This window comes from Nomascus leucogenys, chromosome X (assembly GCF_006542625.1).
Source record: "Nomascus leucogenys isolate Asia chromosome X, Asia_NLE_v1, whole genome shotgun sequence".
NCBI lineage: Eukaryota > Metazoa > Chordata > Mammalia > Primates > Hylobatidae > Nomascus > Nomascus leucogenys.
Window position 1 is genome coordinate 30920776 of NC_044406.1, and position 27330 is coordinate 30948105.

General features: G+C 34.6%; 1 protein-coding gene across 1 annotated transcript in view; it reads right to left on the minus strand.

The window, feature by feature from the left end:
* Window positions 1-27330, minus strand: part of DMD (dystrophin) — a 1770560-nt gene that overhangs the window by 1340716 nt on the left and 402514 nt on the right. Inside the window, exons 25-27 of the mRNA XM_030807549.1 lie at window positions 23718-23900; window positions 16845-16979; window positions 13893-14042 (exon numbers count right to left, since the gene is read on the minus strand). Coding sequence (XP_030663409.1) covers window positions 13893-14042; window positions 16845-16979; window positions 23718-23900 — 468 coding nt within the window. The remainder of the gene's footprint in view (window positions 1-13892; window positions 14043-16844; window positions 16980-23717; window positions 23901-27330) is intronic.

Here is a 27330-nt window from a genome sequence, read left to right on the forward strand (position 1 = left end):
TTCTATGTGGCTGTATGTGCGTGGTTCTACATAAAATTATTTTGCAGAAAATTTCGGGAGAAAGTCAGATAACTGATTATTGCCATTGCGAATAATTTCATTGGCTACTACTGAGTCCACGATATTATTCTCTAACACTTCTCCTGATTTTAAATGCATCTTTAAAACAAAAGAGCTCCTATTCCAAATACTTTTCACTCTCATTTCCTCAATGGCACCAGTTCTCCTTTCTCCCAACCCCCTTTTCCCGTGCAAAGAGTACTAAACAACCTGAAAACAGAGTTAGCTACTTCTCAGGGATGAAGTCCTAGGTGGATAAATTTTCTCAAACTTACTACTCTCCACCTTAAAATGTCCTTGTATTATCTCAGTTTTCTCTTTCCCATTTCCAAAGCCAATCCTTCCTTTTTTTTTTTTTTTTTTTTTTTTTTGCTCATGTATCCTATCTTGTAAGACTTTGCTCTTATATATTAGGTCTTTCTATTGGATCTTCCCTTATACTACAAACATGTTTAAGTTTTTAGTATCCTGAAAATCAACAACACATCTTTTCTGCCCTATTACTATTCGACCTCAGTTACTGGCCTTTCTTTCGCATTTTTTCCATCATCACATATTTATTGCCTCTATTTCCCCTGCCCATTTTCTCTCTTACCAAATTTTAATCTCACAGTTGTTCCTCCTCACTTTGGAACACAGCGACTATATTTAATGAGAGGAGGAGTGAATGGGAGTTGAGCAAAGAAATACAGCTAGTGGAGGCATCACATTAGCTGACTTAAAACTATACTATAGTGCTACAGTAACCAAAACAACACAGTACTGGTACAAAAACAGTCACATAGACCAATGAAACAGAATGGAAAGCCCAGAAATAATGCCACACACCTATAACCTTCTGATCTTTGACAAAGCTGACAAAAGCAAGCAATGAGGAAAGGACTCCCTATTCAATAAATGGTGCCGGGATAACTGGCTACCCATATCCAGAAGAATAAAACCTTACGCCATCTACAAAAATCAACTCAAGATGAATAAAAGACTTAAATGTCAAACCAAAACTTTAAAAACCATAGAGGATAACCTAGGCAATACCATCCTGGACATAGGAATGGGAAAAGATTTAATGATGAAGATGTCAAAAGCAATTGCAACAAAAGCAAACATTGACAAATGAGATCTAATTAAACTAAACAACTTCCTCACAGAGTTCCTCTGCTGAACTCTGTCAACAGAGTAAACAGACAAACTACAGAATGGGAGAAATATTTTGCAAACTGTGAATCTGATAAAGGTTTAACATCCAGAATCTCTAAGGAACTTAAACAAATTTATTTTAAAAACCCAACTCCATTAAAAATGGGCAAAGGACATGAACACACATTTTTCACAACAAGACACACATGTGGCCAACAATATGAAAGACATGCTCAATACCACCGACCATTAGTGAAGTGCAAATTAAAACCACAATGAGATGCCATCTCGCACCAGTCAAAATGGCTATTATTAAAACGTCAAAAAATAACAGATGCTGTTGGGATTGCAGAGAAAACAGAACATTTATACACTGCTGGTGGGGGTGTAAATTAGCTCAACCCTTCTGGAAAGCAGTTTGGCAGAGCTAAAAACAGAACATTCAACACAGCAACCACATTACCGGGTATATAGCCAAAGAAATACAAATTGTTCTACCACAAAGACACATGCACACATATGTTCATTGCAACACTATTCACAATAGCAAAGATACAGAATCAACCTAAATGCCGTCAATGGTAGACTAGATAAAGAAAATGTGGTGCATATACACCATGGAACACTATGCAGCCACAAAAAGAATGAGTTCATATCCTTTGCAGGAATATGGAGGGAGCTGGAGACCATTCTACTCAGCAAACTAATGCAGGAACAGAAAACTAAATATCGCATGTTCTCACTTGTAAGTGGGAGCTAAATAATGAGAACACATGGACACAAAGAGGGAACAGACACTGGGTCCTACTTGAGGATAGAGAATGGGAGGAAGGGGAGGATCAGAAAAAATACCTATCAGGTAGTATGCTTATTACCTGGGGGATGAAATAATCTGTATACCAACCCCCCATGACGCACTGTTTACCTGTATAACAAACCTGCATATATACCCTGAACATAAGAGTAAAAAAACAGCTAGAGCCGGGCACGGTGGCTCACGCTTGTAATCCCAGCACTTTGGGAGGCCAAGGCGGGCGGATCACGAGGTCAGGAGATCGAGACCACGGTGAAACCCCGTCTCTACTAAAAAATACAAAAAATTAGCCGGGCGTGGTGGCGGGCGCCTGTAGTCCCAGCTACTCGGAGAGGCTGAGGCAGGAGAATGGCGTGAACTCGGGAGGCGGAGCTTGTAGTGAGCCGAGATTGCGCCACTGCACTCCGGCCTGGGCGACAGAGCAAGACTCCGTCTCAAAAAAAAAAAAAAAAAAACAGCTAGATCTGTTGAGATCATCTTTCAGATCTGCTAAGAGAAAGGCTGGTGAAGAAAGGCAAGAATCAAAGTTCATTGTACAAGTTTTGGTGTGAGAAATTTCAGGAAAGAGATGGCATTAACAAAGATGGAGAAAACGGTGTTGGGTAGCTTTGATAGGAGCTGTAATCTGAGTATGTTAAGTTTGAGTAGCCTATGAGGTACCCAAAGAGAAAAATGCACAATAGGAGGCTGGACATATGGTCTGAAGTTAAGGGCAAAAGTCTGTGGCAGAGATAATATTTTGAGAATAATTAGCATGCAAATCTTATTTAAAGCCATGACATTGCATAAAGTATTATAGAGAGTGAACATAGAAAGGAAAGGGAGAACATTAAGCTTAAACACTTTTTCATACACACCTGCATCCAGTTGGCCAATAATTGGTTTCAGAAATTTTCCTTATTAATTTATGACTGAAATTGGCATGGGGTTTTCCTTCCTGTTTCATTTTTGTCTGATTTTGGTAAAAAAAAAAATTTTCTAACCTTATATTTTCGACATGTATATTGCCTTATATGTTCTACTCTCTGAGTTTCTTGCTGATTGGCATTATCTATTCCTAGAAAGTGTGTTCAAATTTGAATGTGAAATAATCTCAGTCTAATGTAGTCTTTGTAGGAAGACTTTTAACTTGTGATTAAATTTCTGTCTCCTCAGGCTTTCTATATCCTCTTCCATCATTTTTGTAGCAATATTCTAGAAATTCATCCATTTCACATAAGTTTCTAAATTTATTTGCACAGTTTTTAGTATTTTCTATATTTTAAAAATATGTTATAACTGTAGTTTTAACATTTTCATCCTTAGGATTGTATTTTTTTTTTTACTTCCCTCTCAGTTGATTTGTCTAATTAAAACATGAATATGGGCATTTAAATTTTATTGATTCCACGTTGTTTTTATTTCTGCTCTTGAATTCTTCTCTTTCCATTTACTTTCTCTGCATTTATTATACTTTTCCCTGTTTTCTTGAGATGGGCAGTTAGCTCATTAGTTTTCAGCCCTTCTGTCTCTTCTATAAAAATTAACAGGAGCCAGTTTTAATTTTTATTTTTCTTATCATTCGGTTCTATGAATTTTCACTATCCATTTTGTCTTCATCTTTGATCCACAAATTATTTACTTTAGTAAAGTTTTTACTATTGATTCTAACTTGTTACAAATTTAACAGTATTTCCCTAATAATACCAAATATGGGAAATGTATTGACATTTCTATGTACTTGAGGTGAAATTTACACTCTCATATGGGGTTCTCTATACAGTCTTTATATCCACCTTATCAACTGTTAATCATCACTATCTTCACTAACTTTTGTCTGGTGTCTTGAAAGAAAGAGGCATTATGAAATCTCCCACGATGCTGATACAGTTGTGTATTTCTTCTTGTTATTCTGTGGATTTTTGCTTTATGTATTTTAAAGGTATTTTCCCAGGTATGTACAAGATTTTTTTGTTTGTTTTGACAGAGTCTCACTCCGTAACCCAGGCTGGAGTGGAGAGTGCAATCTCAGCTTACTGCAACCTTTGCCTCCCAGATTCAAGCAATTCTCCCGCCTCTGCCTCCCAAGTAGCTGGGACTACAGGTGTGCACCAGCACACCTGGTTAATTTTTGCATTTTTAATAGAGACGGGGTTTCACCATGCTGCCCAGGTTGGTTTCAAACTCCTGACCTCAGGTGAGCCACCCACCTCGACCTCTCAAAGCGCTGGGATTAGAGGCGTGAGCCACCATGCCCGGCCAGGTATGTACAAGGTTTAGAACTTTTATATTTCACTGCATTTTTTGCCTGATAATGATACTGACAATAATGTCTATTTTGCTGGAAATAAATTAGGTGTCTAAGCTTTTTATTGATTAATCCTTTCTGGAAAATCTGTTTCCATTTTTGATATATGTGTTTTTATGTATTTCTTAAAAACAATATATTTTGAATTTTGATGCTTTATTCTGAAAATTTCTACATTTATATAATAAATGTATTGAGCAAATAGTTCTAGGACTACAGATGTATTTTTTTTCTTTTTCTTTTCTTTTTTTTTTTTTTTTGAGGTAGAGTTTTGCTCTTTCACCCAGGCTGCAGTGAATTGGCATGATCTCAGCTCACTGCAACTTCCGTTCCCTGGGTTCAAGCGATTCTCCTGTCTCAGCCTCCCGAGTAGCTGAGATTACAGGCACCCACCACCATGCCTGGACACTTTTTTTGGGTTTTTTTTTTTGTGTTTTTTTTTTGTATTTGTGGTAGAGACCAGGTATCACCTTGTTGGCCAGGCTGGTCTGCCTGCCTCGACCTCCAAAAGTGCTAGTATTAAGGCATGAGCTACCGTGCCCAGCCCCTGATGTATTTTTCTACCATCTATTTTTTTTCTATTTCTATTTTTCTACCGTCTTATCTTTTATTTTATGCTCATCTCACATTTTCCTGTTTTGTTTTCCTTCTTTCTTGCTTTACTGCGTATTGATTGAGAAATGTTCCTTTTATCATGCTTTGTTTGCAAGCTAGATGCTCCATTAGTGGTTACCCTTGACAATTTATTATAGCATAATGAAGTCGAGATTTAGTCATTATCTCTACCCTCTTTCTAAATAAAAGGGCTTGTGACTGTAACTCCCCTCCACATTGTTTTTAATCTAGTATTTTAGATCAAAATTATTTTAAATGAAATTAGATATTCTTATATATTTTTTGCAACAAATGCATTTTGCATTTAAAAGCTTAACTAATTGTTCATCATACTTGCATCTAAAACCTTTAAAACTTATTTTTCTACTACTTCTAATTCTTCATACTTATTTTAGACATTTTTGTAGTAAGGGTCTATTGGGGTAAAATTTCATTTTTTTTCACTCTAATAATGTGTAATTTCCTCTTACTCTGAAGAACTAATTTTGTTGAGTTCAGAATTCTAGGCTGATGGTAAGTTTTTCAATATCTTGAAAATATTTTCCATTGCTTTTTTATTCTTATTCATCGTTGTAGATAAGAAGTCTAACATCGGCCTAAATTTCATTCCTTTGTAGGTTATCCATCTCACCTCTGGCTGCTGATATAAATGTCTTTGGATTTCTGCACTTTCACTGTGATATGTCTGAGATTGGATTTCTATTTATTTATTTTGCCTGTTATATAATGTGCTTTCTGTTTAAGTGGTTTATGTCACTGGCTCTCGAAAATTTTCCTTTAATATCCTTCATATATTACTCCATCTCCATTTCTTAAAAAAAATTACGACATACAAGAAAGCTGTATACAATTAACATATACAACTTGCTGAGTTTGGAGATAGATATACACTGACAAAAACATACCTCAATCTATGACATAAACCTATTCATCATCTCCAAAACTTTCCTCCTATTCTAGTATTATTATTATTCTGTAACAGAACACTTAACATAAGGTCTATCCTCTTGGCAAATTTTAAGTAAATAGAGTAACTATAGGCAATATGCTTTACAGTAGATCTCTAGGAATTATCTATATTGTATAACCTAAACATTGTACCCTTTTACAAATACCTCTCCATTTTTCCCTTCCCCTAGCCCCTGGCAGGAAGAATTCCACATTCTGCTTCCGTTAGTCTGACTGTATTAGATTCATAATCTAAGTGGTATCATGTATTATTTGTCTTTATATGTCTGGCTTACTTCATGTAGCATAATGTCCTCCAGGTTTAACCACGTTGTTACAGCAAACGGCAGGATTTGCTTCTTTTTTAAGGGCTGAATAATATTTCATTGTATGTATATATCACATTTTCTTTTTCCTTTCACCTGTCAATGGACATTTATCTTTGTATCTTTGCTATTGGAAATAATGCTGTAATAAACAATAGAGTGCAGATAATCTCTTTGTGATTCTGATTTAATTTCCTTTGGATATATCCCTAGAAGTGGAATTGCTGGATCATATTGTAATTCTATTTTTAGTTTTTTTTTTGTTTGTTTTTTTTTTTTTGAGAAATCTCCATACTGTTTTCCATAGTGTCAGCATGAATTAACATTCCTGCCATCAGGGTACCAGGGGCACTATTCTCCACATTCTTGCCAAACTTGTCATCTCTTGATTTTCTTTTTAAATAATTGCCATTCTAACAGGTGTGAAGACATATATCATTGTGGTTTTGATTTACATAGCCCTGATGATTAACGATTTTGAGCACCTTTTCATATATATGTTGGCCATATGTATGTCTTCATTGAAGAAATGTCTATTGAGCTTAACTGCCCGTTTTTAAATTGGGTTATCTAATTTTTTATATTGAGTAATAATAATCTCCATTTTCTTTATTCTCCTCTTTGAAAACTCTCTTTCAGATAAGTTATATGTTCATATTCTACTCCCCACCCCTGTATCTATTACCTTCTTGTTCACATCTTCCACCTCCTTAGTTTGTGGTAACACAGTCTGTACATTATCTTTTAGTTTTGTCTTAATTCATTTCTTTCAACTAATATGTTTATATATATTCCTTTTCTAATTTTTAATTTCAGTTGTTTAATTTTGATTTCTTGATTCCATTTTTACACTATTTTTTAAAACCTCAGTAACATTTATTTCTATAATATTTTACCTATTTATTTTATACTATATATCTTGTAATTCTACTATCTGAAATTCTACAAGTAAACTCACACTTTGTTGTATGGGCTGACTGTGCTTCATGATGGCTTTTGTGTGTGTGTGTGTGTGTGTGTGTGTTTATGTATATGTGTTTATGTTGAGCTCAAATTCTCCTGAGTTTAATCTGTGAGGACACTGAGGGCACTTTTCATGGTAAAGAATTTGCATTTGCTTCTAACTAATGCTAGGATGCTCCTAACCTGGTGCTAATTTGACTTAATCCCTTGTTTGGATATTTCTTTACCCTCTGTGACAATATACACTCAAGAGTTCCTCACCTTACAAGAATAGGCCTACACACATTTTTGTAATTATTGTAATTATTGGTGACATTATTGTAATTATTCTTACTATTACTTTTCACTCACAGTGAGAAGACAGACGTCTTTTTATGTTTGTTCCCTCTGCAGATAGAATTCTCTCTGCCCATTATTTTACTGGTAGAACCCCAGTTTTATGTGGAATCTGTGTTTAGCTCCCCCATTTTCTTGAGCCAGAGGATCATATTTCTTTTCCACCAAATGACTTAATTCACCTAAAATTAGGGTTCCCAGTCTTAGCTTTTACCTCCACAATACAAATGTCAGTGGTCGTACTCGTATTACAGTATGACTTCAGTTTCATCTGATTTTTTTTTCCTAGCGTTTAAAAGTTTACTTATACTTCCTTGAAAGCAACATAAAATATATTTACTAGACATTTTCCAGCACCCTGGTGCTTTGCAGAGGGCATTATAGAAGACTTAGCTGTCCTAGCGTTGAGAATAGAAGTCAGCCCTATCACAACATCTGTGAAGTAAGCTAATCAAATCTATTTCATAAAACAAATGTGGGATTAAGATTGATATTGCTTCTAACTGCTTAGCAAAAGGACTGACATAAAACTGTGCTCAATAAGTAGTGGCTATTACTATTATTATAGAAAGATATTTTCTAAAAAAAACATTGACAAATTAATAAAGCATAATATGTCACTTATTTTCCTAGATTATAGTCTTCCTTCAAACAATATTCTTCCATTCTGGTCTATCTATGCTAAGGCAGATGTGGCACTGAGGGAAAAATTCAAAGTCATAATTACCAGGAAAAATTCATAGAGCCCTCTACAAGTCTATCATAAACGTTACTATTACAGAAGAATTAACCAATTTCGATTTTGTCCCTTTTAGTATATTTGCTATTTCATGTCAGGCAAAACAACTTACAGACATCTTTGAAAGTGACTGAAATGGCGGCATTAATAATCCACGAAAGAGGTGAAATAATCACTCATCAAGAGAAGTGGTAAAGGGTTTGGACTTCTAAATGTGTGACTTTAATATTTAAGACTCTAAATATTATTTTCATTAGTCAGCCCTAATACTTTTAAGGTCATGTTTTCTTTTGTTTTTTTTGTTTTTGTTTTTGTTTTTGTTTTTTGAGACGGAGTCTCGCTCTGTCGCCCAGGCTGGAGTGCAGTGGCGCAATCTCGGCTCACTGCAAGCTCCGCCTCCCGGGTTCACGCCATTCTCCTGCTTCAGCCTCTCCGAGTAGCTGGGACTACAGGCGCCCGCCACCACGCCCGGCTAATTTTTTGTATTTTTAGTAGAGATGGGGTTTCACCATGGTCTCGATCTCCTGATTAAGGTCATGTTTTAAGCTTTCCTTAAAAATGGGGAAACTCGTTAATTGCCATATTCACTTATTAGCAGAGTTTTTATTTTTAATATATGAAAAGGGTCACAGAGATTGGAGGTAGAGTAACCAGATGGTCATGGGCCTAGGCTTCAAGTGTAAAGAGATGGGTCTACATGCTCAATAGCTTCTTTCTAGGGCCTTTAATATCCTTTCAATTTCTATAGAATGGGAATATAAAAAACCCCATATCGGCCAGGCGCGATGGCTCACACATGTAATTCCAGCATTTTGGGAGGCCGAGGCGGGTGGATCACCTGAGGTCAGGTGTTTGAGGCCAGCCTGGCCAACATGTTGAAACTCCATCTCTACTAAAAATACAAAAATTAGCCTGGCATAGTGGCATGTGCCAGTAATCCCAGCTACTCGGGAGGCTGAGGCAGGATAATCGCTTGAACCTGGGAGGCGGAGGTTGCAGTGAGCTGAGATTACACCCTTGTACTCCAGCCTGGGCAACAGGGCAAGACTCCATCTCAAAAAAAGAAAAACAAAAACCACCATGTATCATAAGGCTACTGTGAGAACTAAATGAGAAAATGCATATCTGACACTTAAAACGGTACGTGGGCCTCTGTAACCAAATACTATTACCAATATTATTATTCATTTTGTTGTATTACTAAAACATCTTCTGCTGCTTGGTTACCCTGTTAGAGAATAAAGCTATTATAATAGTTGTAAAAATGATATGATTTGGTATGTCTCTTAGAGATGTTGCCTGGTTTACTAACCATCTTTCAAATCATTACTGTGAGTAGAAAATATAGTGCCATATGATTATCAAGAATGAAGGATGCCTTTTGAAGTGATGGAAATTATTACTTATTTGAATGCAAACTCACACTCTGAAATTAGGAATGGGATCTAGCAAATCTCTTTTAAATATTCATAGGCATTAAAAGTCTGGCTGTTTGATTGATTTAACAGGCAATTGAATGTTACCTTAGTTCTGCATAATTGCAGCTGTAAGAAACATTAGGTAGGTGATATAAAAACCTCACAAACCACTGACATAGGCACTTAATTGATTTTAAAAAATAGGTTAAGGCTCATCTTCAAATTAAAAGGCACTTTGTTTATTAATAGCAAATCTGGCTGAGGCAGGAGAATTGCTTAAACGCAGGAGGCAGAGGTTGCAGTTAGCCAAGATCGTGCCATTGCACTCCAGCCTGGGCTTCAGAGAGAGACTCTGTCTCAAAAAAATAAAATAAAATAAAAATAGAAAATAAAAACAAAATAAAAACTATTTTTCTTTAACCAACCGAAAATCAAGAATATCAAGGCCTAAAACAAATTCAGAATTCTTGATTATAACACATTAATGTACAACAAGAATTTTTTAAATTGATTTAAAAACTCAGTTACTGTAACCATTTTGTTTCTTCAGCCCCTCAGATAATTTATGCCAAGGATTATTCTACTGCATAAAAACACCAGTCTTTTTAACTAGATAGTGGAAGTCTCCAAAGGATTGATTTAGCTAACAAATCATTAGGTGTGTCTTTTTTACCTAAGTAGTTTGGAAATAATCAAAGTGCTCAGCAAAGCCTGAGAAATACAAAAGTCCTATTACTACACATTGTTTTAAATTAACATTGTATCTTTCAGATCAAATCAGCTTATTACAGGATGATACAACAGAATTTGAGGAGGATATTATGTTTAACATGATGTGGTTTTCATGAAAGCCATAAAGACTAAATATGCTTTATTTTCATTGTCAAATAACTCCCAGGTTATTACTGGCAAAATACGTAATATAAACACAGCTAGGACTGATAATAGATTCAAGTTTATTTATTTTAGATTTCTTGTTATTTTAACACTGCTTAATTGATCATTGAGGTAGAAGTGGAGAGCTTCTGATTTTAAGACTTAAAGGGTGATAAAAATCCTTTTTATCTGTCTTTGCATTTTATTTAACTAATGGAGGCATGTGCATTTCATTTCATATTGTACTATCTGCATTTATTTTCCTATCACTACCCGCAGTGGGATATATATATATATATATTTATATATTATATATATTTACATAATTTTAAATATATATTTACAAATTTTAATATATACATATATAATATATATGTATACCCATACAAACACACACATACACACACACATTTTTTGAGAGCTGATACTATAGAATATGATCTAGTAAAAATAAAAAGGCTGATAATGTATTGAATTTATTGAATAATTTATTGAATATGTACTGTGTTCCTGGAACCATAGTACTTTAACTGCAGTATTTTATATTTTGTTCACAAAAAAAAAACCCTATGAAACAGGATAAGGAAATGTAAGTTTAAAACTGTTACTCAAAATCACATAGCCAGTGAATTACAGAGGGATTTGCCAGTTACCAATTTTTTGCCTTTCAACATGATCCTGTTTTTGATATGGGAACATTTCTCCCCTTGTCAGCTGACATAATATTAAGTTCTGTCAGTAAAGGATGCTCGAGTGACAATGGGGGAGGTAGAGGTTTGTCTGTTCCAGTGTGCTTTTAATTCTTTTTCAATCCTATGAATCTAGGTTGGCCTATGGAATGCCCAGTAAGGCTCACCTCATCCCCCCGACTTTACCCAAAAGACTTTCAGCAACACTATGGGTCATGTTTGACAAGTTCTATGGGTACCCAACAAGCAAGTTGAGGATGGGTGGTAAATCCATAGGCAGCTTCCTGGAGCCCCACTTCATTTCCTCAAGTTTAGTAGCATCCACTACGGGTAGTTTCCCACCATGTCCAATGAATACACCAGCCAGCTTTCTAGCAAATTCAATGGTTCCCCACCAAAGGCTACTTCCCTGTAAATTCTGTCAGCATTCCCCTCCAATGTTCTCTTCACACTAGCTTCAGCCCACTGGCTATAGACTTGTTCTGGATTGGGTAAATGAAGGAAACTTCTCTGTCATCCCATGGGAGGCAGACACACACTTTCGAAAGAAGTTTGAATCCAGCCTTGGGTTGTGCTCCTATCTTTCCATATTAGTTCCCTGTTTGGGTACTATTCCTCAGGCTTAGGGTATTCTTTAGCAATCTCTCTTATTCACTATTAAAAATTAATTTCCAGTAAGTAGTTAATACTTATTTGTGTTAAATCTTCTCTGTTTAAGTGACTGCGTGGTTTCTGTGCCCTGTCTGGACCCTGACTAATAATACAAGGTGTTATTCTAGCCCAAGTTTCAAGTATTTTCTTATTCAAAATTTTATGCTTTAAAAACTCAGTTCAGAAAATAAGAGAATACGTGTTGAATCAGTGTATGTTGCTGAAGTGAATTATTTTTTATTTGGGGGAAATGTCAGGGTTTATAACAAAAACCTTTAAAATAGAAGGTTATAAGTAGTTTTGTGTCAATAAAGGATTGCAATATAATTACAGCAATAGAGTTAATAGCAAGGTCAAGTTAGAGAGTAAGCTCTTCCTAAGGACAGAATAGATGAGTACTGAAAAATGTCAAACACTGAAGTTGAATCTTGGCCAGGTGTGGTCATTCAAAGATGTAGTCCCAGCACTTTTGGAGGCCAAGACAAATGGATAGCTTGAGCCCAGGAGTTCAAGACCAGCCTGGTCAACATGGCAAAACCACATTTCCACAAAAAAAATAAAAAATAAAAAAAATAAAAAAAAAAAAAACAACCGTGAGTGGCAGCATGCACCTGTAGTCCCAGCTGCTCAGGAGGCTGAGGTGGGAAGATCACCTGAGCCCAGGGAGGTTGACGCTACAGTGAGCCACGATCATGCCACTGCACTCCAGTCTGAGGGACAGAGCAAGACCCTGTCCCAAAAAAAAAAAAAAAAAAAAAAAAAAAAAAAAAAAATTGAGTATTTTAGCAGCTAAGCCAAGGTCAGTTTCACAATGACTTTTAATTTTTTGCTTGAACTGCTCTCTCCTGCATGACACTAATATTCAAACATTAAAACCCACATTGAAATGATCTTCAATTTACTTGCAACATAGCAATATCTATTTGACTCAGATCCAGCAATAATACAACAATGATGAAGGACCAAGAGATTGTTTGGAATTCCCCTTTTCCAATCCCCAATTCCTTATGTTGATTTGGATAAAATATGGATACGCCACCCAGGATTCAAGACTGGAGGTACTGCTGGTACATTTGCAGATATCTGCCCGATCCTCACCTACTTCTCTTCAGAATTGGAGAGAGAAGAGGTTTTCCTACTCAAGATGTTCCCTTTCAATCTGTAAGGATGTCAAAAGGTCCCTGACATTGACTATTCAATCAGTCATTAGTCAATGGTTTCTTGCATACTCCCCTAGTTACCACCCCCCTTATTCTCTTTTTTCTCTTCACACCTTATGTGTTTTTATGTCTTGCACGTTCTACGAAATCAGTAACTTTTCCGTAACTAATCAATGTTTGTAAGTTATGAAGGTTAGGAAATTTTTTCTACTTATCAAACCATACAACCATATCTCACCTGTAGTAGATGTACTCAGTAAGTGAATATAAAACTAAACATTCTGATAAAATAGGTTCTCTTCTTTACAAATAATCCATTCTTAAGAGAGAGTATGCAAAACATTGACTAGGAGAAATTTGCTATTTTGTTTTAGTATTGGTTTGAAAAATCACATCATGTGTGATATATGAAAATTTATCTACAAGAAATTTAGTGTTATTTGTGAAGAATAAATAATATGGGGTACTAACAGAATTGCATGTATTATTAGCAGATTACATGTGACATAACAAATGTGTGTGGAATGGAGGGAGAGGAATAAAATGAGAGAGCGAGCGAGAAAGGATACCCACACATACTGGTTTATCTTGAGTAGGGAAAAGAACTCTGTGGTGAGAGTATGTAGACCCAAGAAGATTAGTATTCTTGGTATGTCTCAGTTGCCTTTTAAGAATCCTAACTTACAATGTTTTTGTGAAATCACATGATATAATGCACATGTAAAGAATTTACCCAGTGTCTGGCAATGGATTGTCTCTGAAACCTGAAAGCTGAGCTAATATTTCAAGTATTGCTCATTTTATCTGAGAGGCCTGTATCTGCTATACATTAATGCAAATTAGATTAAAGAGATTTTTCACTTATCTTCATACCTCTTCATGTAGTTCCCTCCAACGAGAATTAAATGTCTCAAGTTCCTCATTGATTAGCTCATCCATGACTCCGCCATCTGTTAGGGTCTGTGCCAATATGCGAATCTGATTTGGGTTATCCTCTGAATGTCGCATCAAATTTTCAAGTGACTGAAACACATTTGCAATAATCACTATTTCTCTTTTTTTTCTAAATACAATGAATTATCAGCAACTGCTTAGTATCTTCTGATTTACATATAATTAAGTCATAATCAATTTAAAGCAAATTTTAATTGGATTAAAAACACCAAGGAGCATTTTTGCTTCAAAAAATAGGATGTCATTCTATATGAATCTTCATGGGATTATGACAGTGTTGCAGACGCAGAACTTAAAACTTGATTCACAACCACCTTTTTCCTTGATGTCCCCTAACTCTAAAACCAGAAGAGGTAAAACACTAAATTTCTCAACTTCTCTGATAGCTAGTGGTGTCCAAGTGACACAATTCTGAAAAGAAGTAATCTCTTGAGAAGAATCCTTTTGCCCTTCCTACTTTTTTGCACATACATGGCCTGGACGTATAACAATCATCTTTGCACTGGGAAGCGATGACTTTGAGTGTGAGGTCCTTCGTGCTCAGGAAGAGAGAGCAGACAGTGCCTACTCGCCTCATAATATGGCTGAACCATCCTCATCCCTGGGTAACCTCCCTTCACTATTCTTTTTGTGGTGAGAAAAGACCATTTTATGAGCTTAAGCCATTGTCTGATTTTCTGTTATGTACATCCCAATAATACCCATCTCCTATACTGTTCAAAATTGACAAGGTTGCCTGGCTAGATAATATGATGAAAGTGAATCTCAGTGTCAAATGTAGGCATGCTAGAAAACAAGAGATTCAATTTCATCTTACTGGACCTCAAACATATCTATAAAATAAGTGATGGGCATAAGTTCTAACAAGCTTATTAAATATTCTGTTTTCCTTGTTTTAAAGACATGAAAATCTTCCAATACATATTTGTAATTTTTCCTGTTTATGTACTTTTCTGGAATTTTGAGCAACCTCAATACATTTTCCTATTAAGTTTCAAGAAAATAAAAATATAGAGACTTCCTAAATACATTTATATTAAAAAAACACTATAACCTGTAAAATACTTAAAAAGCCATCAGATTTTTGAGTAGAACAATGTGATTGTTAATAATTTTCTGTATAATTTATATTCCTTATTACTTCTAACAAATCTTAATTGTAAATATTTATTTGCAAAATGGATATAAATAATTTTAATGGATACATTATAAGTCTTAACAAAGTATATACCTTGTTAAATTTTTTTAAAGGTGGATGAAAAGCAACACAGCAAAATTAAGGGATCAGTTATAAATATCTTGAGTTGCAAGAAAACCTAGAAGTCGTGCAGTATTTCTATCCTTGATACGTGGTGATCCAGCCCTTTTCACTCAAAATGTCCTCCTGGATGAGCATCAGCAACACTACCAAAGAACCAATTTTATGTATGTATTTATTTATTTTTTCACTGTGAAATTTCATTTATTGGCTCCATTATCTGAATTAGGAACAATTTGAAATTATGACCACAACATACAAATAAAAGATAAGAACACTTGCAATTTTCCTCCTCCCTGCTTGTCTGTGTTGTGGGCATTGTTAGGGCCTCACCTAAAATAGTAAATAGTAATGGCAAGGTTTTTTTCCCCATCTTTTCTGTATGCTCTTCATTATGGCTTCAAATTTTCTCTCTTTCTTTAACATTCCTTTCTGAACATGCCCTAGTTTTTTCAGTGCATCACTTAAACTGTGATAGCAAGAATTTAGCATGGTGCTCCATGTACAATTTGACAATTTCATAGGGTAACAGCATCATCCTATCTTCTGTTCTGGACACTGTCCTTTTATTAATGTGCTGTAAGTTTGCTGCATCTTTTCTAGAACATGTAACACATTGTTGATTCACAAGAAATGTTTGTTCAATTAACTTCTCTGAATACAACAAATTTATAGTCATAGTTAGTCAAATAAAGCCAAAATTAAAGTCCACTGGAGATCTACTTCGTTTTACTTCAATATTTTTGCAGGTTTTATACTTTTCTTTAGAAAATTAGGAAGTTGGATAAAATGATCCATAGGTGTCTGCTCTGATGTTCTGGATTACAATTCTATTCTGTCTAAAGAAATATTTTACATTTTCTTCACATCTTGAATAATTTATGCTCCTTATTTTATAGATTTACACAGGGGCTATACTACTTATAGTTTTACGTACATATATTACATATTCTAAAACAACATATTCATTACATATAGATAAGTCAAAAGTACACTAAAATGCATAGAGCTTGAATGATTAAATGTCAGAAGTTAAAGTAAGTCAAGTTTATAAATTCAAACTCATTTAAACTTTAATTATTGAAAGTCTCCAAAGTAAAACTTAAAAATGTACTTATAGTTTATGAATATTTTAAAGATATATTTCCAATATTAAAGCATATCCATTTAATAACTCAAAACATTCTGTAAGGTATAAATTTGTGATTTTAAATAAGTATTAAATATGTTCCAATTCAATACGTGCAGCTTTTAAACTGGAAATAATGTTTCATATTATCATCCTGATTAGCCCTATGGCAGTGAAATTGTTTATTCACACTATCTTTGCAGGTTTATGGTAGATTTAATTAGGTAAAGTATCTATGTAGAAATTAGTGATATAACAAAGGCAAATTTCCTCTGTAAGAAGTTATTTAAACCCTTTGCAAAATCTCGTGACCTAGAAGGTTATTAGGGGGAACAAAGGCTTTATCCAAAGTAGCAGTGCTAAGTGATAACATAGTCATTATACTCTCTTGGGTTGTTTTGTTTGGATTTGTCTTCTATTTGGCACTTGACCTCTTTTAATACTGCATATAACTTATCATCATTTGGTTTAATTTACAACTTACATCTAGCACCTCAGAGATTTCTTCAGCTCCACCAGGAATGTTTTCAGTGGTTTTAAGTTTAAATTCTACTTCATTTAGCCACTTGTTTGCTTTCTCCAAGTATGACAACAACTCATGCCAACATGCCCAAACTTCCTAAGAAAGAAATATATATCACAGATTAAATATTATGGTAGAAAAGTAAATGTGAAACGTTGCCATTTCATTATTAAAACTTCTGAAAATATAACACTTTGTATTTTTCACCTTTACTTTGTTGCAGATAATTAAAAATGCAGCTAGTCATTTTGATCATCTAATACCTCTATAATTAAAAGTCATTAAGAAAACATTTTATTACATGAATAATGAATAAATTCAAAAGACAGTAATTTACTTTTTAAAATAAAAATAAGCACCAACATCGCAGTCTGGGAAACAGAAAAATAAAAGCATATGTAAAAATGCATATGTAAACCTAACTCCCTCACACATCACTGTTACCAGTATTCTGTGACCTCCTCTGAAATTTATCATATATAATTTGATAGTTAAAATTTAAATGAGTTTAACTATAGCTCTCTTTTCACTAAACATTACATCATACCATTTTCTTTATTACTAAGAAGATATATTTTTAATGAAAATCTAAGACTTCATTAAAGTGGCTCTATCTTAGTTTAGCAATATACATTCTTTAGATAGACTACTTTTGGTTTTGTTTGCTATTATAAATTTATTGTAAACATCATTGTGAATATGGACTATTTTTCCACATGCTTATTATTTCCTTGAGGTATATTATCACAAATATTACCACTAATTCAAAGGTTTGATCATTATAAATGGCCATTGATTTGTATTATGAAAATGATTTATATACAGAAGTACTCATAAAAAAGCAGAACTTTAAAATTTCTACAAGAAAATATAGAAGAAAATATTTCTGATTTTGGCATAGAGACGAATATCTTAAGTAAGACATCTTGTAAAAAACCGACCATAAGAAAAAAGAGATGAATACATTTGACTACATTAAAATTAGGACCTTCTATTCATCAAAGGACACCGTGAAGTAATTGAAAAACAGACTCAAAACTGAAGAAAACAATTGCAACGTTTCTAACACATAAGAATATGAAAAATGCCAGCAAGTCAAATAAAAGATGAATAACTCAATCGATAATGAAAAGAAGACCTGAACCAAAATCTTAAAGAGAAATATGTATATACATTAAACATGAAGATATGTTCAATCTCATTAGTAATCAAGGACATGTAGGCCAGGATTACAGATACCATGTTGATTGACACAAATGAGAAGTTTGACAATTCCACGCGTGAGAGAAGATATACATCAACAAAAATTTGTATTTATTGTTGGTGGGTGTGTGTACTGGAATGACCATTTCAGTATGTCTATTGGGGAAAAGATAGAAAGATGCAAGAGAGGATAAGAATATAAAAACGGTCATTTTCTGTTAGCTTTGTAACTATTAAATGAACCTATAAGTACAGTAAGTACAATGGAGCAATCATCACCACTTACTACCACCTTCCCCCGCCTCACTACCACCAAAATTAAAGGCTTAAAAGGAAGACTTATTTTAGAAGGATCTAAAAAATTCATCAAATTTCCCAAAGTTCTCTTTGTTCATAGCCCTCAAAATGACACAGAGTATTCGATCTCTATGTGATGAAAAGTATCAGTCTCACCTGCTTGGCAAACATACCAACCTTTCACACTTGCTTGGTATCTTATGTACACTTTATTGCAAAAAGTGAAATTAAGTATTTTGCTTTAAAAGGTGATAGAAATCTTAAATCTGGGTCATTTGCAGCCCCTGCTGGACTACAGGCTGTCTTCATTCTGGGCAAAGATCCCAGTGGGAAAATATAAATATCTTCTTAAATACCCGAGGGTACCTTAGAGCTTTGAAGACAAAGAGACGTGATTGGTAATGTGTCTTATTAACTTTGGTGCAGATTGAGGTAATGAACTACCTTGCTGATTTAACTGTCAGAATGGATGGCCTCTTCTGTCCTCAATGCATCTGAAGGACACAGCTGGAGAGGCTGAATGTACCAGCTTTACAGGTCACCTTTGCAAAATAAAATATAGTCTTGAAGCCCGAATTGGAGCTAAAAGCCACTTAGAATAACTGCTAAGCTTAACAGTTTGGAACTTAAAATTACTTTGAAATCACAGAATCCAAAGTGGCTTTGAAGGAAAGAACAAATAAACAAGTAAACTTCTGTTCAAAAGAGTAGATGGAGCTGATGAGGTAACTCCCAACATGTCCTCCTTCAGTTATATCAAAATGCATGTTAAAATACAAAGGAAACATTTTTAATTCATAGCTGATCTGTAAAACATGTATATAGAACCTCAGGTGTCCGAAAGAAAAAGAGGGAAATGAAAGTAGAAAGTGGAAAATCAAGCTTATAAAAATACTGGCATATCAGAACAGGGTATACGACATCAAAGCTAGGGCATTTAACACTAACTTGAGATGGGAAATGAGGCAAGCCAGGGAGATGGGAAAGAATGAAGCAGTATGACACCCATCCTGTAAGGAAGAAGTAGAACATCCCTATCCATTGGAGTATCATGATATAGCAAGGAAGCCATTGTTGGGGGATTTTTGGCTGAAAAATGAAGATCCACCCATAACAAATAGAAACTTAAGCTTGTATCACACATGAGGGCAGAGCATAAAATCTCTACAATCCTGGTGGCAACAATACAAAAACTCAATAGCCCAGAGCAAAAAAAAGAAAGAAAGAAAAAAGTTCCAGTAAAGGCAATTCCTATTATAGATGAGCTCTCAAATAAACAACAACAACAAAAAAACCTTACAAGCCAAATGGGGAAATTCACTTCCATTAGAGGGAGTCATTAGTTGTAACACATGGTAGAATCCATACCTTATGACATAAAGATAATAGAACAATTTTAGAGAATTGTACAATAAATATGCATAGCCTCATGGTGTATTTTTCCCATAGAGTTTATTTGCTTGAGATTGGCAACTGGAATTCACACCTAAGAAATCAAAGGGCTTAGTTGCCTACATTTCATTTTGGGAGACCATCTCTTTCTTGTTTTCACAAGCCCTGGTTTAAACAGAGAGGGCTGATGGGGAGGAGATTTAAGGGGAGTGAGGTGAAGAGAGTTTGAATAGTTAGGCAATTCTTCTTTCTCACCTTTTTATGGGGATAGGTAGGGTAAACTCATCTGGATCATTTTATTTACAGGATCTAAAACAAAACCACTCATCTACTGGGTGGATATATTCAGGAAGGGGTGATTGGTATTCATTTCCTGTTGAGCTGTTGGCATGGCCAAGAAGGAATCAAAAACAACTCTTTCAAATTTCTCATTCCTGAAAGGTATAGGAGTATGGGTACTTCCAGTGCCCATAGGCTGAGTTGAGATATGGTAGGTAAATTAGACTCCAGGGCATCACTAAAGCATTGGTTAAATGATATAATATTCAAGAGCATTTTGTGTAAAGCTGTCGACAAGCATCAGCTTGAAATTCTTGTTAAACACTACGAGGTACCATAAAAGCCTAGGAGATCGTTTTTGGGGAGTTCAAAGCTCATATGAATAAGGCCAATCTGGATCCTCAACAGGGCAAATCAAGTCTATAGAGAACGAGCCAGGTCAGTGGTGATAATATATAGAAAAGGGACAACAGACTAGGCATTACAGGTGTGTGTGGGTTTTAACAAAAGGGAACAGCAACTGTGAGCAGCCAAAAAAAGGACATTCACATGAAGAGGGTATTTTTACTTCTTAATCCTCCCTTATATCAACAGTAGATCTGTATCCAGAAACTGGGATGGAAGAGGAGACTGCGAGACCATTTATTCTCATTCTTGCCTCTGTATAAATTGCTGAAGCAACAGATTAATCTAAACTTGTGAAATATTTGAATAAGTTATGATATTTAAATTTAGAGTAAATTTTAATAACTAAAAGTGAATAAAAAGTAATGAGATCCCAGAGAAATATTGCTTAAGAAGCCAACTACCAGGCAGAAGGTGAAATTTGACAGAGTTGGGTGTAGTTATTGGAAAAATAAGACTGTTTCATGTTTATTACTCATTAAGATGAAACATTTCAGTCAAACAGATGGTATCTGTTTAAGTTGTTTGAAGGAATACATAGAATTAATCACAAAAAAAGAAAACCATAACAAAGAACAGATTTGTGAAACACCTCAATGAAATATTGAGAAATGCAAAATACGTTTTATGAAAAAATATGAACACACATACATAAATGTAGAGAGATAAATATATATACAGATAAAGATGAGAATATTTCTCTATTGAAGGATAAATTATGCCACAGGCAGCTAAAGAGAGAATTTGAGAATTGGAAGACAGATTTTAGAAAACTATCCAAAATTGAGCAGACAGAGATAAGAATATAGAAAATATTCAAGGGAAACCAGTAACTGGAATATAGGAAGGAGATAGTCTTAATAGCTCTAAGAAAGTTTTCCCTTAGGAAGGAATGAGGAGATTGGGAAAAAGAAAATCTTCACAAAGATAATGCAGAACCACTAAAGAAATAATGTATCTGCTCTAATTAACACACCAGATGACAAAGTATAAATGAAAGCAAATTTACACATAGACAAAGTTGAGTGAAACTGTAGAAGACAAAATAGGGTGAAACTGCAGAGCAGATAGGACAAAGAAGAAATTTAAGGGTACCAGAGAAAATGATAAAGAAACAATAACTTGACAGAAGATTTCTTAAAGGCAAAAAATTTCAGAAGACAAATAATATTTTCAGTGTTGTAGAAAAAAAAAAACCTGTCCTTACATAATTACCTGCTCAACTGCATCATTATCCAATACTGCGGGCAAAATAAAGGCATTTTCAATATGTAAAATCTGAACACATTTGCTACTCACACTCAAGGAAAGAGCAAGAAAGAAACTGAACACAGAAGCAAAGGGAAGAACCAAAGGCAAAACTGGTCACAAAAATTGGGAAAATAGCATCGGTAAATCTAAATAAATATTATATGAAATAGTTAAAACAACAGCAGCAGCAACAGCAATTATATGGACTAATTTGGGGGAAATAAGGTGAAAATGAAATACGAGGCAACAATAATGCAGAAAATGGAAGAGGTAGGTTCAGAGTTAAACTATGCTAATGTTTCCACCATATTATTGTTACAGAGGTATAGAGAAATATTTATAAGATAAAATAAAGCACATATTCCAAACCAGTAAAAAAGGACTAAAATGGAACTAAATAATTTGATAACTTAAATACAAATAGGGAATGTTAGAAATGTTATGTTATGTTATGTTATGTTCCTCATCTAATGTGAGAAGGAAATGGAAAAATAATCCAATAATTGTTCTTGAAAAGTTCATTATTAATATGAAAACTTAAAAAAATCTCTTTGGAAAATGTACTCCAATATAAATTTCTAATGAATCACAGAGTATCATTTAAATGAACAACATGAATAACAGGGAACAATGATGCTTATTTAAGGACATTAAGAACATAAGAAAGTAATAGTAGGTGTTTTATTTAAACATTGTCAGAAAGCATTTCCTAGGTACAAAAAGTCCCTCCTTATTGTAACATGTTAGTGAATTAATTGTGGCTTTCTTGAGACATGTACAGTGCCATCACATCCCTTCCCCTCCCATTCTTTGTTATATTTTATATAGCACTCACATAACACTGATACATAAGATACGTCATCATATCCTCAGAAACTATGATATTTCCTGACATATAGAAGGCACTTTTCAAGAGTCTGAGGAGTGAATTGCATTTAAAAGAAAAGAATAAGGATGAGTAAAGAAGAGCTTAGAACTGGTAATGGAGAAACTCAGATCACATTTTACAATTAGAAAATGATAATACTGTATTGGGAATATATGGGGTACTTTAGCTACAAATACATTTTAAAATATTTTTAAAGGTGGACTTTATTATTGATCTGAATTGTACGTCTTTAAATATCAAACCCTCAACATATGAAGCAAACTAAATAATGTTTTTCAAAAGTAAAGAGGTACCTAACACCTTATTAACCATATTCACAAAAATAACTCAGTCTGTGTGAGGGAAGGGGGCTTAAAGTCCAACTCATGTGCAATGTCTGGCAGCATCAGCATTTGTAGTGGATAAAGTTTTGTGCCCCTTGGCGCAGTATTTTCATAAGAAAGGTCATAGCTTATTTTTGATACAATTACGTGGCAATCATTTGAGGCACCTGCTTTCTTTATCTAAATTCAGATAAGCATAATCTAGACAGTAAGGCACATCCATAAAAGTTAAAGCAGAAGTTGTAATAATAAATAAACATAATGCAAAACATCAAAAAAAATATAGAGCTGGTTAGGTAACATGTCTAACAAAGAACTCTATGGGGCACAGCAATTACTAAAGACAATTATAGTAAAAATATACTTCTCTACAGAATGCTTTTCCCCTAAGATACTTAAATAAGTTTATGTACATACAAAAATAGGAAAAAATAAAGATAATTGTCTATAAATCTGGAGAAAATATATTTATAGGATTTTGTGAGCTAATAATAGTAATAAGAATTAGAAGCATAGCCACTCACATATATTGAGTACTAGGCTAAGTACTTTAAAGAGAATAGCTCATTTAATTTTCTCAACAACTTATAAATTATGTATTATGTCTATTTTACAGATTGAAAACCGGTTTATACAAGTTAAGCAAATGGCCCAAAGTCATACAACTTATAAGTGCCTGAATGAGGAATTCAAGCCAAAGTTGTTTTACATTGGAATCCATGTTCTTAACCACTATGCCTCACATATGACCATGTATTGACATATCATTGACAAAGACCAAGAAAAGCAACTGACTTCCAAAGTCTTGCATTTCCCATTCAGCCTAGTGCAGAGCCACTGGTAGTTGGTGGTTAGAGTTTCAAGTTCCTTTTTTAAGGCCTCTTGTGCTACAGGTGGAGCTTGAGCTATGACACTATTTACAGACTCAGTAAGGAGTTTCACTTTCGCTTCTTTTTGTTGGGCCTCTTCTTTAGCTCTCTGAAAAATAAAGAATGCTTTCTTAATAGCATGAAAATAACTTTACGTCCAAAATGCATTTCTATGAATCATATAATTTCTTCCTCACAACATCCAACTTAGAATCAGATTTACAAAAATAAATCTAATATGAACTCCAGTCTCTTCCATAAATTTAAGTTTAGTTGAAATTGGAAATTTAAAGAAATAATTTATTATTAGAATACAACAGATCTTTAACAAGAATAGATTGAAAAGTAGTCTGCATGGGGGTATGCATTTGTGGTGAAATATATACACATCGATACAAATACAATTGTTTGGAAAAGGCAAGAAACAAATATTTCAATATTAACTAGGTTAAAAAATATTTGGCAGTCTAGAATCGAAATCACTTATAAATTACTCAGATGAATAATATTGAAACCATCACAAATATCATTATTTAAGTCAAAGGATACTTAACGTAGAAAGGTCCCCTTGATGCTATATTTAGGAATATATTTTGATAAATGAAAGTTTTGTTCAAGAATTGAAAACACATGAGAGAAAGAGAAACCAAAAAGGAGCCCCTGATATCAGAAACTGGCCAGACACCCAGCTATGCCTTGGTCTTCTCAAGTGGAAAATAAACTGTTTCGCAGAATTTCAACATTGGAAAAGGCCACTTTGTTTCCATAATGGATCGAGACCACGACAAGATCATTCCATAATCATGTCTGAATCCAGACAAAAACATCAACATTACCCAAACCACAAAACGCCCAACACTCCCCTATTCTGGTTAATATGAATGAATGCTATTTCTTTATCAATTGCAACTTTAGCCTCATTCTGGTCTTCTCTCCTTCTGGACAAGATACGATACCCATAGAGCTATCCCCATACACTAATGACAAGCAATCCAAAGTAAAGCTTTTAAACCCTCCCTCAAATCCCCTAACACAAGCACAAATCCTACAATGATTTTTTATTTTTTTCATCTACACGTACCCCCTGGTCTTCAATGTTGTGTATTCTCCCTCATTGCAAAAAGTAATGAACCCAACTTGTTCAGCTACAAGAGTGTTGGTGGTGGTCTTCGGCTGGGAGACATTTACACTCCTTAACTTCAAATGAGTACATGTATTTTAGAAACACACACACATACACACGGTATCTTTAATCTGTGTTCCTCCAGGGGTCAAACCTGACATTAGCTTTCAAATATAAGTAGTTTATATACATGTGCCATGTGAAAGAAATTCTGGTAGCCGAAAGGGGAATTGAGACAAGAAAGGGAAGAGAGATCCATATGGTCATACTTATTAATCCCAGCAAACACTGTTAATGACTGGAGTTTAATCCTGTTAGAAAGCCCTGAGAAATATATGCCTGTGGGCTATTCCATTCAGGGGTGAAGAAATTGGGGTATTATTTCTGTATCATCTTCCCTAATTATTAAAGGCTGTTGGGGAAATGTTAATTTCCCAGTACTTGCAGCCTACCACACAAGTGCAAAAGTGGGATTCAGCAGCCACAGAAAGCCCTCGAGTAAACGAACGCAGGTTCTATAGTGCAGAAGTTGGGCCTGCATACAATGCAGAGGTCAAGGTAAGGATTTATTGGCAGGATATGGATAAGGTCAGCAATAAAATGCCTTTGTATGTGTCAACATAATCACCCTACTCCTTTGGATTTAGTCCCACAATTCCTTAAAAGTATGCATTATGTCAGAAAATGCAAATTGTTTTGCCTATAGAATGTTTACCTTCACCGATTTTAATTGATTGAAATCTTTAGTTCAATACTCTAAATAAATCAGCTTTTTGGCATCACTGAGCATAGAGTTTGTTTTACACAAATTGCATTTTGACTTTAGTAATTATAGTATAATCAACAAGTTTGATTACCATTCATCATTTAATATGTGCTACTGTGTTCTGTGCCAGCCATGTCATAAATGCTACCTCATTAGACCTTTACCCAAACCCTCTCAGATGTGTTTTGTTATCTCTATATTGGACATCAGAAAACTGAGGTTCAGAGAGTTTAAGGAAATCATCCTCAGAGTTACATCCTCTCTTTCTCATAGTTTCTGTTCAGTTGTTCTCAAATGTTCCATGAGCTGAAGAAGGAGAATGTTGTAGTCAGTCTAATGAATAAAGTTACAATTTATACTCATTATAAATAACCCAAGCAACTATATAAAAATGTAGAATGAAGAACACTTCTTTCCATGGTTTTTAGGCTTTGTATATTCTTGTTTAATAAGAGGCTCAGATCTTGGGAAAGGTTCGGAGAAGAAACAGCAAAATTTGTTAACCCAGGTAGATATGAAGAAAGAAGATGATGACGAATTTCTCTACTAGGAGAAAAGGTAGAAAGCTAAATGACTGGTAAAGTTTCGACACAAATCCTCATAAAAACGGTGGCTCTTGTTTCTTTCCACGAATCTAACAATGATATGCTCTGCCATCTTTCATTGCTAGGATTTCACACCAGTGCTTCTTAAAGCGAGTGTCCTTGGAATCACTCTGCAACTTGTTCCTTGGTATGAACTGAAACTTGTTAAAAATTAAAAACTTCAGGCCTCACCCAAGACTCACTGAATCAGAAATTCTAGGGTCAGGGCCCAGCATTCTGTGTATTAAACAAGTCTTCCAGGTGATTCTGATGTCCATTCAGGTGCAGGAATCACTGCTGTAGTGATTATACAAATTTATTTGTGTATTTACTATTCTCACTTTATGTGTAAGTTCTGGTAAGCACTAGTACTAGAGTTATAATAGAGTAAAAATTAAAAAAAATAAAAACAGTTAATAAATTTCCAGAGTGTTTTTCAAAGGGTTTTAGTATAAAGTTTTACAATATAGCGATTGCTGATCTCCATAAAAGTTTTAAAGTCAGAGGTTGTTTATCAAGCACTGCCCTGGGTTCTTTTATGTCAAAAAAAACTTTTCAGGGGAAAACTAAGTTATCAAAACAGCACTTTCATTTTCAAGTAAAATACAGAAAAGAACATAAACAGAAGAGGGTCTCTATTTCTTCTTTGAGTATCAGGGAGAGATATCAAAGTAGGTCTGTTAGTATCTTCTGACAATAAAGAAAAATTAGCTATCAAATGAGCACAGGTAGAAGTCTGGACAAGGTACTATTGCTAACCCTCCAGGTAGTGAAGTTGACTTAAAGAGACTGTCTTGAGCAGCAGGCTGAAAACTCAAGAAATGAAATCTTCCTGTCAACTCTTTCAGTGGTTGTTGCCAGAGGCTTCCAGAGTCTACCTATTTTTACTATCACCCCCATACTAAACCAATTTTGCAGCTAGACCAATTATCAAAACACGTCAATGAATGTAGACAAATTTGTTGGAACACTCATTTCAAGGATGGTTTTCAAATTTTAAAAATTTGAGACAGTTTACTCTAGAGCACAGGAAAATAAGAGAGATCTGACTGGCTTGTTGATGATA